We start from the raw sequence: 12959 nt of genomic DNA on the forward strand, positions 1-12959 counted from the left end.
TTTGCCATGGCATCAGATAACAGCCGATTTTTATTTTTTCTTCTCAACAATCTCCTACAGTTTCCAAACTCTCTACACAGAGCTTTAATATCAAAAGACAAACGAATTGGAGTTTACAAAGAGCATATCCTCCTCATTTTGAAGGCTGAGGTCAAGATGAAATGCTACCTCCTACAGGAAGTCCTCCTGGATTCCCAGCCAAGAGAAGTGGTTCCCCATCACTATAACTAAAGCTCCAGGACACTGTGGAAGTTTCCAAGGGCCACTGCCAGATCTTCCCACCTGGCACAGGACCAAAATGTGTTACTGGGACAGAATTCACGACAGGCAGTCCAGTGTCCTCAGAGCCATCTGCAATGATTTGAAGATCACCCCTCAGGAGAACATCAAGCTGCCAATGTCACCAGAGAGGGCCGTCTTGGTCTTCAGAATATTGGGTTGAAAAAAAAAGCGCCGTTTCCCACAGTTCTTGCCGGAGGGAGGCTTCAGGAGAGGCGGAAGCCCCTCTGAGGTGTGAGCAAAGGGGAGGCAGCTTGGAGAGAGGCTCAGACAGGTTGGCCTGGTCCAGCCCTGGAACCTTCCCTGAGCCAGAGGTGGTGAAAGGCCAAGGCCCACAGCAGATAGAAGTTTATAGCAGGCATCAGCTACCCCAAATCACAGCATAGACCTGGGACCCCAAGCTGCAGGTGGAGGGCTAGGGGACCACAGAGGAGGAGGGGATTGGGGAAGGAAGAGGGCTGACGGGCAGGTAGCAGGAGGTGTTTGTCTCCTGAGGGGTTCTGGCTCCAGAGCTTCTCCCAGACAGCCCATCCACCCTCAGTGTTATCCCCAGGATCAAAAGTCAGAGAGGCAGAGTGCCGTGCGGTGACCACGGGGACAGAGTGGCAAGAGCCAAGGCAGCTGTGTCTCAGGCAGGGGCAACCGTTCAGGATGTGTCAAGCTCCAAAATCTAACCCTAACCGTGGCTTGGGCCTGCGAGTCTCACAGCTGGGCCCAGAGGTGACCAGTAAGACAAGGCCTGAGGCTCCAGCCTGATACAGCTGTGAGGACAGCCCCACAGCCAGCATGGCAGTGTGCTTTGAGGACCAGATCTGGGAGCAGAGTAGTCCCCAAAGTCAGCTAGGTGTCAACCTACCAGAACAACAGCCCTATCCCTCCAGGGACTAGGGCCTTCTCTACTACGATGCCCCTACCCAACAAAGGCTGGGCACAAAACCGAGCCACAGACAACGTGAACAGGCGCCATGCGTGTGTCCTCCCACGGGGAGGTGGGGCAGGGGCCTAGATGCGGCTGGAAGAGGTGCTGCCGGAGCTGATGGGGAGTTTGACGCTGTCCGAGTTGTTCTTCAGAGGGGAGGGACCGCCTCGGGCCTGGAACCGCATGGACCAGTACCACAGGAAGATCAGGAAGCCTGTGGGCAGGGAGACATATGCATCAGTAGGAAGTGAGAGCCACGTCTGGCCCTTGGTTCCCTCTCAGAGTCCCTCTGTGCAGGACCCAGACATATACTCAGGGCCCTGGAGTCACTCGTGATGATTCGGTACCCTGTGGCATGTCAGTGGTTCAGCGCTGGCCTTACATAGCAGCTTAGGGTCCCGTACCTCCAAGGGGACAAGAAGGAGATGTCTAACAACACTATTTTGGAATAAATTTCCTCATGCCTTTCCATCCCACAGTGACTCCACTGACTCTGACCCAAGACCACTGTCCCCGCCAGCCCGGGTTCCACACTTGTCATTGTCTACCATAGCTCTCCTGATCTCTGAGTCTCCTCGGTGGTGACCATACTGTCACCCTGGGGCTTAGCACGGGGCTACGGCCACACAGTAAGTACTCACTACAGGCTCGTCCTGCATGTGGCCTGGGTACCCTCAGGAGGAAACTGAGGCCCAGAGAAGGGAGCACTTGTGGTTCCCTGGCCATCTCTTCCCTTTGCTCCACCTTTGGAGAGAGCACCAGCTGGAGGGGTAAGGGCTACGGAGTAGGGGCGGGGCCCTCACCACGCCTACCTTGGAAGGAAGTTATGATGCTGAAGAGGTAGAGGATGACAAGCTGGAAGGTACCAGAAGCAAAGGAAAAGAAGACCAAGGCCCAGGGAAGACCGAGGACCAGGCTGAGGCCCAGCAGGGTCAGAACGTGGGGCCACTTCTGGTTGTGTGGGCGAAGTCGCAGGATCTGCACCACCATGGTGACCAGCATGGCCAGGTTGAACAGGAACACCAGGCTGAAGAGGCCCAGGTTGGTGACATAGCTAACCAGAGAGTCCCGGATCCAGCACCTGGACAAGAGTAGGCAGCTCAGGAAGAGGAGGCTCAGCTTAGAAGGGGGAGCAGCAGCAGGGTCCTGGGAGGTTCTGGGCTAGCTGTTGGAAATGCTCATCATGTACAAACACCACTGCCTTGCTGTCTTTGTGCTGTTTTTAAATTCAATTAGTTTTTAAAAAACATTTTATGATCTTTAATTATGTGTGTGTGTCTTCATGTGGATATGTTCACAGGAGTGCTGGTGCACAGAGGTCAGAGGGGTCAGATCGTTTGGAACTGAAGCTACAGGTGTCAGTGAGCTGCCTGATGTGGGTGCTGGGAACCAAACTCAGCTCCTATGCAAGAGCAGTGTGCACTGTTAACCACTGAGCCATCATTTTTAAAGACACACCTACGAGTTACCCGTCAGATAGCTTTAAAGCAGGTATTAAGGAAACCATGTTCTTGACAGTACAAGGTTGAGGCAAACCCACCAGGCCTGGTGCAGCGGGGCAAATGTCATCTACATGGACCCAGTGGCAAGCATTCCTTCCAGGCCTGGGACTCAAGAGGCCTGGCTTCCGGTCTAATTTGAGGATGTTCGCTGCCAGATGGAGTAAGTTAGGGGGGTGGAGGAGGGCTCATCCATGCCCTCTAGGCCACAGGCCTCCATCTGCCTCAGAACCAGTGGATGTGGCAAGGAAGCCTGATGGGTGACCATGTGGCCCAACACCTCTCCACTGAGGTCCAGAGAAGGGCTAGGCTCTGCAGCATGGGCACCTGAGTGCTGGGGGACAGTCTTGGCCTCTCTTACGTCCTGTGGTCCTTAGCCCTGGGTTCTGACCACTGCCAGGCCCATTGCTCCAGCTCACTGGAGCTCATAGCCTCCTGGGCAGCATGGCCTGGTGAGGCTGCTGTCCCTGCTCCTCCCTCCAGGCCCACCCTCCTGCCCCTGCCACAGCCACTCACATAGAGGGGTAGATGACACGGTCTGGAGTCCGGCGCACAGCCAGGATGATGGGGCCGTAGTTATTCACATCCACCAGCGCCACCAGAGTGACCAGGAAGACAGGAAAACCTGTGGGCAGTAAGCAGAGGCTCTGGCTCCACCCTCTGAGTCCATTTCCTCTACTCCCAGAGGACCTGAGCAGGTCCTCTCTGGTTTCCCATAATGGGTAGGCTCTCTTTCAACTTTGCCCTATCCCTTCCTGAGTCTCCCAGGAGAAAAGGTCTGTGGTCCACTGTTGAAGCCTGGTCAAACAAGGAAGATGAGAGGATGATGGGGCTGTGGGGGTGGACAGTAAGAGGACACCAGGAACTCTGGCAGGGAGGACAACTTTGACTCTCTGATAGCAGAAATGGAAAGTTCCATGTGGGGGTGGGGAATCCCCTCACACAGCCAAGGTTGCCACAGCCAGCTCGGGTTTTGTGAATCCTCGCAGAAGGTGAATGAGAGGGACATGGGAAGAACAGCAAGGGGTGTGGGGAGGTCACGGTCTGTCCAGTGTCCAAAGTGACCCATAGTAGAAAACTCTGGGTCCCAGTATGACTTGAATAGCCTGAGACGCAGGTAAAGTGAATTGTCATCAGCCAAGAACAAATGCCAAAGTCATAGAGACTCTGCCACATAGGATTTTTTTGGGGGGGGGGTCTATGGGTGGAGTCATTGCTAGCCTAAGTGGCCCCAGTCCAGGTACAGGAACCAGTTGGTCTCCCTAACAGGGAAGGGCAGAACCTGCTGTCTGTGCTTGGCCTGAAGCCCAGTGGACAGTGGATAAGACAGTGGGTGCTGGTGTCCCCTCTCCCCTGCCACTTACCCCAGCCCACAATGCTCAGCTTGAGCAGGTAGCCAGGAACATAGGTACCAAAGACCTCTACCACCAGTCTGTAGAGGTTGTAGCCCTCAAGGCCCATCCAGGAGAGGCAGGCAAGCAGGGAGAAGTGCAGGAAGATGGCGCTGGTGCGACAGGCAGCCTCGGAGCCCGCCAGTGCCACAGGCTCACTGAGCAGGAAGCTCACATCCAGCAGGAAGACAGCCAGCAGCAGGTTCATGTGCACTTTGATGGTGTAGTCACGTGACTTCCTCCTACAAGAAGCATGTGCTGGTGGGCCAGGGCAGGTCCAGGGGTATGGCCCTATTTTGTTCTCCTTCCTTTTCCTCCTCTCCTTTCCTCTTCCCTATGCCCCTCTTCCAGAAAGCCTTGTATGCCTGCTCCGTGGCTGTCTGTCGTGTGTGGCGCTGAGTAGCTGTGAACACGTGCCCACCAGCAGCAGTGAGGTATCCCTGTACCCCAGGATTCTAAGGAGTTCCAGAGTTGCAGACACTGGCCCCACAATAACCATCCTCAACTTGTTCTTTTATCCTACGCTGCCCCAAGCTAGTCCAGTTCACCTCAGACTGCCCTCTTCTCGACATAGTGGGAGATAGAGCTGGAAAAGTGTCTGATACAGGAAGACCGCATTTCCCACTCGTCCTCCTGCCTCTGCCCCTGCCCCTGTGCTCAGTGCCTCACCCTGGCCTCCATGAAGCCAACCACTGCCTGTCCTCAGAATGGCATGCCTAGCCTTGGTGCACAGCTGCAGTGCACCTGGTCACGATGCACCGGATTATGACACACCTGTACCAAGCTCCACCCCTCCTTCTGCTACAGGACAACTGAAGACTTGCTGAGGGTCACCCAAAGCCAAGGATGTCTCTCCTCCACCCAGGCAGGCCCAGGACCTAACTGACCATTGGACAATCTCATTCACTCCCTCGATGTGAGGCCTCAGAAGTCTGCCACCCTCTTTGAACAGTGCATGGCGTATGGATACTCGGTCTGAAGTCACCTAGTCATCCATTTCCATCACTGTTGTGTCTTTGTTACCCTGTGTGCCCCGCAGTTTGGGTTCTAATTGTTCACATCCTCAGTGCTAAAGCTGGACTGACTGTTACTGTTGGTATCCAATGATGGCCGCATGAAGCGGTCAGTCCATGGCTTCCCAACAACACACATACTTTGGGTGAAGCAAGCCTGCATGGTCCTAGGCTACACGGATGTAGAACCACACTGTTTCCTCTGGCCTACCTGGAGCAGAGGTAGGCGGCAATGGTGAAGACACACGCCAGAGCAGAGATGACACAGCCCACGTAGGACAGGAGCGTGAGGTAGTGCTTGTGGATGGCTTCTACCTCCGTGGATGACACCTAAACGGGGACAGAATGGCAGTCTCAGCACGCTCCCCTCGCCAATAGCCAGTGTGTGCCCCTTCCTGATCAGCTGGGGGCTGGTAAGCCCCTCCTACCTAAATGCCCTTCCAGAGGCCTCTGGGACTCCCTTCCAACCCAGGCAGTCTCTGACTCTCAAAGACCAGGAATTCTCACCCAAGATGTGAGTTCTGGCCCAGCCTGAAACACACAAAGCCCTAGCTGAGGCAGTTTGAGCTGGGGATTGTCCATTGACAATGGTATCAAGCACCAGCTGCCAGGAGAAGCTGAGCTCAGACTTTGAAATCCCCTAGGGCCACTGAAGCTGCTTCAGCCCTCTGGGGCAGGAGATGATCACCCTGTGTGCTTAGAAGAGCTGGTGTCAGGCACAGTATACATTTTTGATTTGACATATTTTCTCCTCACAGTGGTTTTATCAGGATGTAACCACATTGTGAGGCAAGAAGAATCTTGGTTTTCATGATGTTCGGCCCAAAAGTTAAGCTCCCCAGCTTCTCACACCAAAGGATTCTGGGAGCATGAAGTCGGTCAATAAAGCCCCTGAGATCTGGGGTCTGAAAGAGCACATCTTAGTGTACATCTTGGGGTGTATAAGAAGCAGTGTCCTGGGCCAGGCTTGTGGGTGGGAATCTGCGTTTTCATCACACACCAACACTTGAGAACAAAGAGCAAGCAGGAGCTTTAGGGACCGGCACTTAATGACCTGCGCAGCCTCAGGTGTGTGACTCAGCCTCCTTCCAGGCAGGATAGTGATAGGAGCTACCTTGGAGGGTTATTTGGGATTAAATGAGTCAGCGGGTTCCAAGTACATAACACAGCGCACAACTTGACCTGTGGCCAGAATGCAAGGGAGTTACGAAGGAGACACCTACCATCAAAACCGCAAAGTAGGTCAGATGGCTGCACAGGCAGGATGTCTGCGTGTCTCTGCGGACGGTCTCACAGCCCGCACTGCTCCAGCTCCCAGGGTTGCTTGCTGAGGGGGATGCATGAGACTCTGATCGACCCCAGTCCTTGAGACCCCGCCATGCCCTCAACACAGACTGGACCATTCCTGCAAGGTTTTCCTCCCCCAGCAGAGCCCTGGCCTCCATCACTCCCTCCTCTAAGCCCGTCTTCTCCAGAAACCCATCCCTGGGGATCTCCATCTCTCCCAGACACCCCTCCATACTCACATGTCGGGTCTTCAACCCAGAACACACACTGCAGAGTCACATTCTTCTGTGGGGACAAGAAGAATGGGCCCTCCATAATTCATCCCCGGAGTTCCTTCCGCAGTCGACTCCCCGTGTTTTCTCTAGAGTCTGCCCTCTGTTCTCTCTGCCCTCCTCCCATGGTCCTTCTATAGCCCATCTTAGTACTCTCTCCAGTCTATCTCTCCTTCTTTCTATGGCCCACCCTTCACATTCTCTTCACAGCCCACCTTGCAGCTCTCTCCCTCCCCCAATCGGGGACCTGGCTGTTGGGTGCTCTCAGCCAGGCAACCTTTCCATTCCGGGCAAGTGAGTTGGGAGGGATGGGAGCAGGAAGGGATGCTTACCGGCTGGGGCTGGTGCTGGAAGGTGAGTACCACGGGCTCCGAGAGGTTGCTAACTTTGGTGTTCTGTACAACAATACCCAAGACCTTCTCACCCAAGACTTGGCTAGAATTCTTGTCCTAGATATAAGAAGTTGGGGGGGGGGCAGGTCAGATATATGAAGTTGGGGGTGAGGAGGGCAGGTCGGAGGTTTAAGCCTGAGAAGAAAAGCTAAGGAGCTTTTCACTCTTGCCAGACTTCTATCACTCCTAGCACTTTGCTTTCAGAGTCTTGTGGGTCGTTCACACTGTCCTGTCGTGAGAACACAGAGCCTCTTACACCTCTCCCGGGAGATTTGGGCCTTTCTGCTTTTATAGGAGAGGCTTTGGCTCCTGGAGGAAAGAGACTAGCTACTTCTTCCCCACCTCTCTGTCAGACGTACAAAATCAGTTCCCCAAAGAGTAGGCAGGGAAGACTCCATACCTGGAACAAGGCCTGGCTGCTGAAGTCTACTACCAGGAGCCTCTTGGCGGCATCCCTGCGACGGCCTCTGGTCTGCTGGAAGAGGGCCCGCGGCAGCCGCACCGAGTACCCCTGGACCTCACTCTGCCCCTCCTGCGTAGCAAAGACCATCAGTGCCCGGCCCAGCGTATGCCCCAGGTCCCGCCACCCCGACCTCCCCCCTACTTCTTAACACTGTGCTCTGGGCAACGCCACGTGAGGCCTGGGAGTCAGGTGGCAGGAGTCTAGCTAGGAGACTCTCAATGGAGTCTTACAATCTGGGCCTTCAGACACTAGATCTCCCATGGGCTGTGGATTGTCCCTGGACTCGGGGCAAGCCAAGGGGTACCATACAATATGGAATGCTCCCATTTGCCCTTCCAGCCCACCCTACCCTGGGTCACCCGACCTCCTGCTGGGAGTGAATTTGCAGATCCTCTAGCCCAGCTGTGGGTGGCAGCTTCCACACTGTGGCATTGACCAGGTGCTCCTCAAAGGATAGAGTATCTCCCAGGAAGCTCACAGAGGTTAGCTTTGACTCCAGACTCTGTAACCGCCTGGTATGGGAGTGGGAGGAATACATGGTAGGTGACAGAGGAAAGGGCCAGGGCAGGGGATCTAGATACACAGGGCAGTCAGGAACAGAAGAGAGGGGACCAAGGAAAGGCAGCTGGGTATGGAGACGGGGAAGTGGCAGCGAGGGACATTGTTCTAGAATTCAGCCCATGTCTGTGACCCACTTATGCCTGAGCTGGTCCCAGCCTCTCAGAGATTCAATGTGCTAGACGCCAGGATGGAGTCTCTTGTGGGGAATAGGCGGGGCACTGCCTGGCTATGCACTGATATCTATCTTTGCTGAGAGCCCAGCAGAATCTAATGGGGAGGTCCAGCCTCAGGGAAGGAGTCCCTGGGCCCAGGTCAGATCTCCCACCAACCCCTAAGAAAGTAATCCACACTCACTGGCTGATGAGCGCTGACGAGGGCCGCCTGGAGGCCTTCTGAGGATGCTGCAGGAAACTGCTGAGCTGCTGCAGTTCCTTCTTCAGATCACACATGTCCACAGATGCATTGTGGGAGACCTGCGGGGCATCTGGGAAGGCAACAGACTGCCTGAGGCTGCCACCTAGAGAATGGCCAGCATACAACCCTATGCAACCCTCATGTGGTACTCCACACTTTTATTGACTTTGCAGAAGGAACCGAGGATGCAAGAGGTGGAGGAGACCACAGGTCACTGAAACATGAAGGAAGGTTGTGTCTCCTGGGGTCTACTGCACATTCTCCTTGGGGAGAATGTGGGTTCTTTGTGCCAGCTCTGGGGACCTCACAACCTCTAGCCTTTGTCTCCAGGGCCTTCTAGGTTGGGTGTCATCAGGGGCTTGAGAAGATCCAGATGATAAAGGCAGGCAGAAAAAGCATTCATTCCCTCACCCACAAGGACACGGTCCCCAGGCCTCCCTGCCAATCTCCCTGTTTTCCTGAACTTTGACCCTCTTAATTTCTCCTGACCCTACCCATCAGCTGCTAGATTCACACCCCAAACCCCCAATTTGTTAGTTGTATAGCTCTATGTACCTCAGTTTCCTCTCTATTGACACAAAGGTGTATGGAACATGCCTATAGTTCATGTTGCTTCTATCCATACTTTGTTTTTTTAATGATCTAATTAAATAATTATCAGTTTATTTATTTATTTACTTATTTGTGTGTGTGTGTGTGTGTGTGTGTGTGAGAGAGAGAGAGAGAGAGAGAGAGAGAGAGAGAGAGAAAGAGAGAGAAAAGTACATGTATGTGTGTTCATGTTGGGTTCCTGCAGAGACCAGAGTAGGATGTGGGGGATCCTGGAACTGTAATTACAGATGTTTGGGGGCTACCTAATGTAGGTGCTGGGAACTGAACTTGTGTCCTCTGCAAAAGCAGCAACTGCTCTTAACCACTCTCCAGCCCTTGTACTTTGAATAGAAGCTGGACTGTGGTTCTGCCAATGCTGACATTTCCTAACGGTACATTCCCAGGTGAAGTTGTGTTCCCCCTCCCCTCCACTCCCTGTGTCCTGACCTTCATGTGTGTGTAATTATGACCTCTATGTGTGCTCTGCATCCCAAGACTTGTAAGTAATAAACTCTCTCCATCCCTTGCTCTCCGTGAGAGTTAAATCTGATTATCTACCTGACAGGATCTAGAATCACCTAGGACACAAGCCTTGAGGCATGACTGTGAGTGATTATCTAGATCAGGTTAACAAAGATTGGAGGACCCACCCTACAAGTGGGCAGCATCATCCCCTAGGCTTAAGTCCTGGGCTGGATAAGGAGGAGGGAAGCTTGTATCCATCACAGCCTGCTTTCTGATCACAGATGCAAATGACCAGCTGCCTCCAGCACCTGCCGCCAGGACTTCCCCACCATGATGGACTGTGCCCTAGAGCTGGGAACCAAAATAAACCCTTTCTCCCTGGCTGTTGCTTTTGTCAGAACACTTGATCTTAGAGATGAAAAGTAACTAAATCACTCTCCTAATGACTGAAGAGATGCCATAGCTATCACAAAGGTCTTAGAACAGAGCAGGGACAGACAGGGTGCTGCAGGGCTGGTGTAGTTCTCCAGTGTGGCCACTGCGGGGCTCCACCTTCCTACTCTCACCTATGCTTTTCTACAGAGCTTCCAGAAGTTCTCCTTGGATCCCACTCCTCCCCTCCTCAGACACCTTTCATGGCTCCCTACTGCAGGGGCTGCCCAGGCTTGGTGACCATAGCTGCGATCAGAACCCAGGTCCTCCGTGATGGGCTTTCCATTTTGCCTCCCATCCTACATCCATTTGTTCCTTACTGTGGAAAGAGAAGCGGAAGACAGCAGCCCCGGGAAGGCTGGTGTTCTGGGGGCTCCGCCAGGAGCTGACAGAGGTGGCAAGCAACGGGACCCCCTGCTCTGAGCTCTGCTCCTGTTTCCGGAAGCAGAGGGGGCTGGAGGCTTCGCTACTCAGCAAGTAATCCGTCTTGCCATAGAGCAGGTAGAGCCTCCCTGTGTGGTGGCTCCAGCAGAGGCAGAAGTGGTAAAGCCCTCTGGGCTCTGGGAATGAGCGAGGGAGCTCAGGGGCTGCAGAGAAGGGGGCGTGGATCGTGAGGGCCTCGTCCGTGTTCCGCACAGAGATGTGCAGCTCCGGAATTTGGCTGTAACGGAGCCAGCTCCGTTGTGTCTGGTTCCGCTGGCCACAGAAGCGGAAGTCTTCTCGGGGACTGCCACCGAGGGCACCTGAGGAGGCAGAGGCAATAGATGGGACCAAACACGGGCAAGGACCCGGGACTCACACACATTCCAAACCTCTATACTTCAAGGATCTATAACAATGTGTCTATCCTGCTAAAACATTACTGGTTTCAAACAAAAACAAAACTGGAAATAAAGAATGATTTCAAAGTCAAAAGCCCAACTTTAATACAAGTTATTTAATGAGAACATAGCGGCCATTGACTGTTGCGCAAGTGTGGGCTGTCCAAGAATCTGCCCAGGAGTGAGAGGCTGACACCCAGTCTGCGAACCCCACCCCGAGCTGTGTTCTGTGGACTGAATCTCAGAAGGAAGAGGTACCTTTCAGCTTCCCCCAAGGTGTCCTCAACCAGCTTAAGCTGTGCTCTGCAGACCCACCTCTTACCCAAAGAGTCCACTCACAGACATGGAGGCATTAACTAACAGTCACGACAGTCCCAGGGCCCCAAGAAAGCCTACCTTGAGCCAGGAAGAACAGACTCAGTAGGAGATACACCATCTGCCGCAGCAGCTGGACCGCCATTGTACTCCCCAGAAGTCACCACCTGGGAAAGAGTGAGAGCATTATTGGGGGGGCAGCCCCACAGCGGGAGCATATATGTAGGTGGGGTGTGAGCTACAGGTCATACAGAAACGGTCAGGTCTCCTCTCCAGAGCAGCCAGAGGCTATCAAGAGGCACAGTCATCACTCTCCACAGAGTGTAAGCGGCTCGTGCGAGGCGGGGCGGGACAGGGGGGTCCCAGAGGCCATAGAGTGGCCCTATCTAGAATTCACCTTGCAGCTACCAGGTTTAGAGGCCAAGAGGGGAAATGGGCTGTCTGTCATGACCACCAGGGGGAGCCAGCCACCAGAGTCTGGGAAGCTGGAGCCCAGATGTGCTCTTTGTGGTGTCTACCCACTCACCCCTACCCTGGTGCCCCATGAGGGCCAGCTCCATTCACGCCACACTGACTCCATAGGCCACTATTAGCTGGGTGCCGGATGGCTACCAACCTAGGCAGCTCTTTACCCTACACCTACATGAACGCACACTAAAACTGGAGCTAGCTCTATTGTTGGCTCTCCTGCTAGCCCAGTGACCAAGCTGGGTGCTGAAAGACCCTGACTACCATCCCTCAGCCTATGGAGATCTCCTATCGGGAACTCTGTCAGGCCACAGGACACTCATCTGCTGGGCCCAGACACTTGGGGCACAAAAGAAGTTGAGTTTGGAGGGAAACTAAAAGGGCCCTCTGGAAGAGGCAGGTGTTAAACTCCATGCCCACGTGACCCAAGCAGGATCCTCCTTCCTGTCTCCTTCCTAAGCCTCATTCTGCTCATACTGGCCCCTCAAGCGAGAATCAGTCCCACACACCCAAGCATGAAGAGCATCTGAACGTGAGGAACGGAATCTCACGTGGTGCTGGAGCATTACAGAGAGAACAGGAAAGTTGTTGGAGAGCTAGTGTGTCCTCTGTGTGGGCTTCCCCGTGTCCTATCAAGCCACTTCCAGTCACCTAGAACCAGCAGAAGGCCAGCATCTAGGAGCAGGCCAGATCCCCCCTTCCCTCTGTGGTCCCTGACACTGTCCACCCTTCCCTTCCCTCTGCAGCGCCTGTCACTCAACCCTTCAGTCCGAACATCTCTCTTTCCACATAGACTCCTCACTTCTCACTTCAACTTGAAGCTCACAAATCACTCGAAAACTTGATCCAATTTCCACTTTTAGATGAGACAGTCAACAATTAATGAGGTCACACAGCTGGTGAGGACTCATGTCCCTCTCAACATGGGCCACCACGGTCAGCAGAGGGCCCAGGACAGGACAGAGCCATTTGTCTTACACCAATCCTCCCCAACTGGTCCTTGAGAACAAAGGAGACCGGGCAGGGAATGAGCAAGGGGAACAACCCAGTGAGGCTGGGTCACCCTGGATCATCCTGGATCACCCTGGCTACCCGTGGAAGGGGTCAAACACAAACAAGGCGCCCTACTGCCCCTCCACCTAGTCCCTGTTCAATCCCAGCTGTGTGGAACCACTCTAAAGAGGACGAGCGCCCACGCCAGCATTCTTAGGTTTGGATGAGGAGGTATTTGTTGCTTGGATCTCTTAGTGGACTCCAGAGTCAGACAGCCTGGGTTCAAATCCCAGCTCCTGTACTTCACCAGTGTGCGTTCTGGAGTTAACTTGCTTACCATATTTGGGCTTCACTTCCCTTGTAAAAGAGGATTGCAAACCAAGC

General features: G+C 54.0%; 1 protein-coding gene across 6 annotated transcripts in view; it reads right to left on the reverse strand.

Moving 5' to 3' along the window:
* Adgrg1 (adhesion G protein-coupled receptor G1) overlaps positions 1 to 12959 on the reverse strand; it is a 36387-nt gene continuing 23428 nt past the window's right edge. For all 6 annotated transcript variants that reach the window (XM_041650613.1, XM_041650614.1, XM_041650619.1 and 3 more), the window contains exons 2-14: positions 11196 to 11281; positions 10299 to 10721; positions 8431 to 8560; positions 7880 to 8027; positions 7453 to 7584; positions 6993 to 7109; positions 6628 to 6673; positions 6325 to 6428; positions 5313 to 5431; positions 4062 to 4330; positions 3214 to 3322; positions 2011 to 2279; positions 1 to 1412 (exon numbers count right to left, since the gene is read on the reverse strand). In XM_041650613.1, coding sequence (XP_041506547.1) covers positions 1282 to 1412; positions 2011 to 2279; positions 3214 to 3322; positions 4062 to 4330; positions 5313 to 5431; positions 6325 to 6428; positions 6628 to 6673; positions 6993 to 7109; positions 7453 to 7584; positions 7880 to 8027; positions 8431 to 8560; positions 10299 to 10721; positions 11196 to 11259 — 2061 coding nt within the window. In that variant the 5' untranslated portion in view covers positions 11260 to 11281 and the 3' untranslated portion in view covers positions 1 to 1281. The remainder of the gene's footprint in view (positions 1413 to 2010; positions 2280 to 3213; positions 3323 to 4061; positions 4331 to 5312; positions 5432 to 6324; positions 6429 to 6627; positions 6674 to 6992; positions 7110 to 7452; positions 7585 to 7879; positions 8028 to 8430; positions 8561 to 10298; positions 10722 to 11195; positions 11282 to 12959) is intronic.

The sequence above is a fragment of the Microtus oregoni genome, unplaced genomic scaffold (genome assembly GCF_018167655.1).
Source record: "Microtus oregoni isolate MIOR12 unplaced genomic scaffold, Mior012 000004F_ref0000308, whole genome shotgun sequence".
NCBI classification, from domain to species: domain Eukaryota; kingdom Metazoa; phylum Chordata; class Mammalia; order Rodentia; family Cricetidae; genus Microtus; species Microtus oregoni.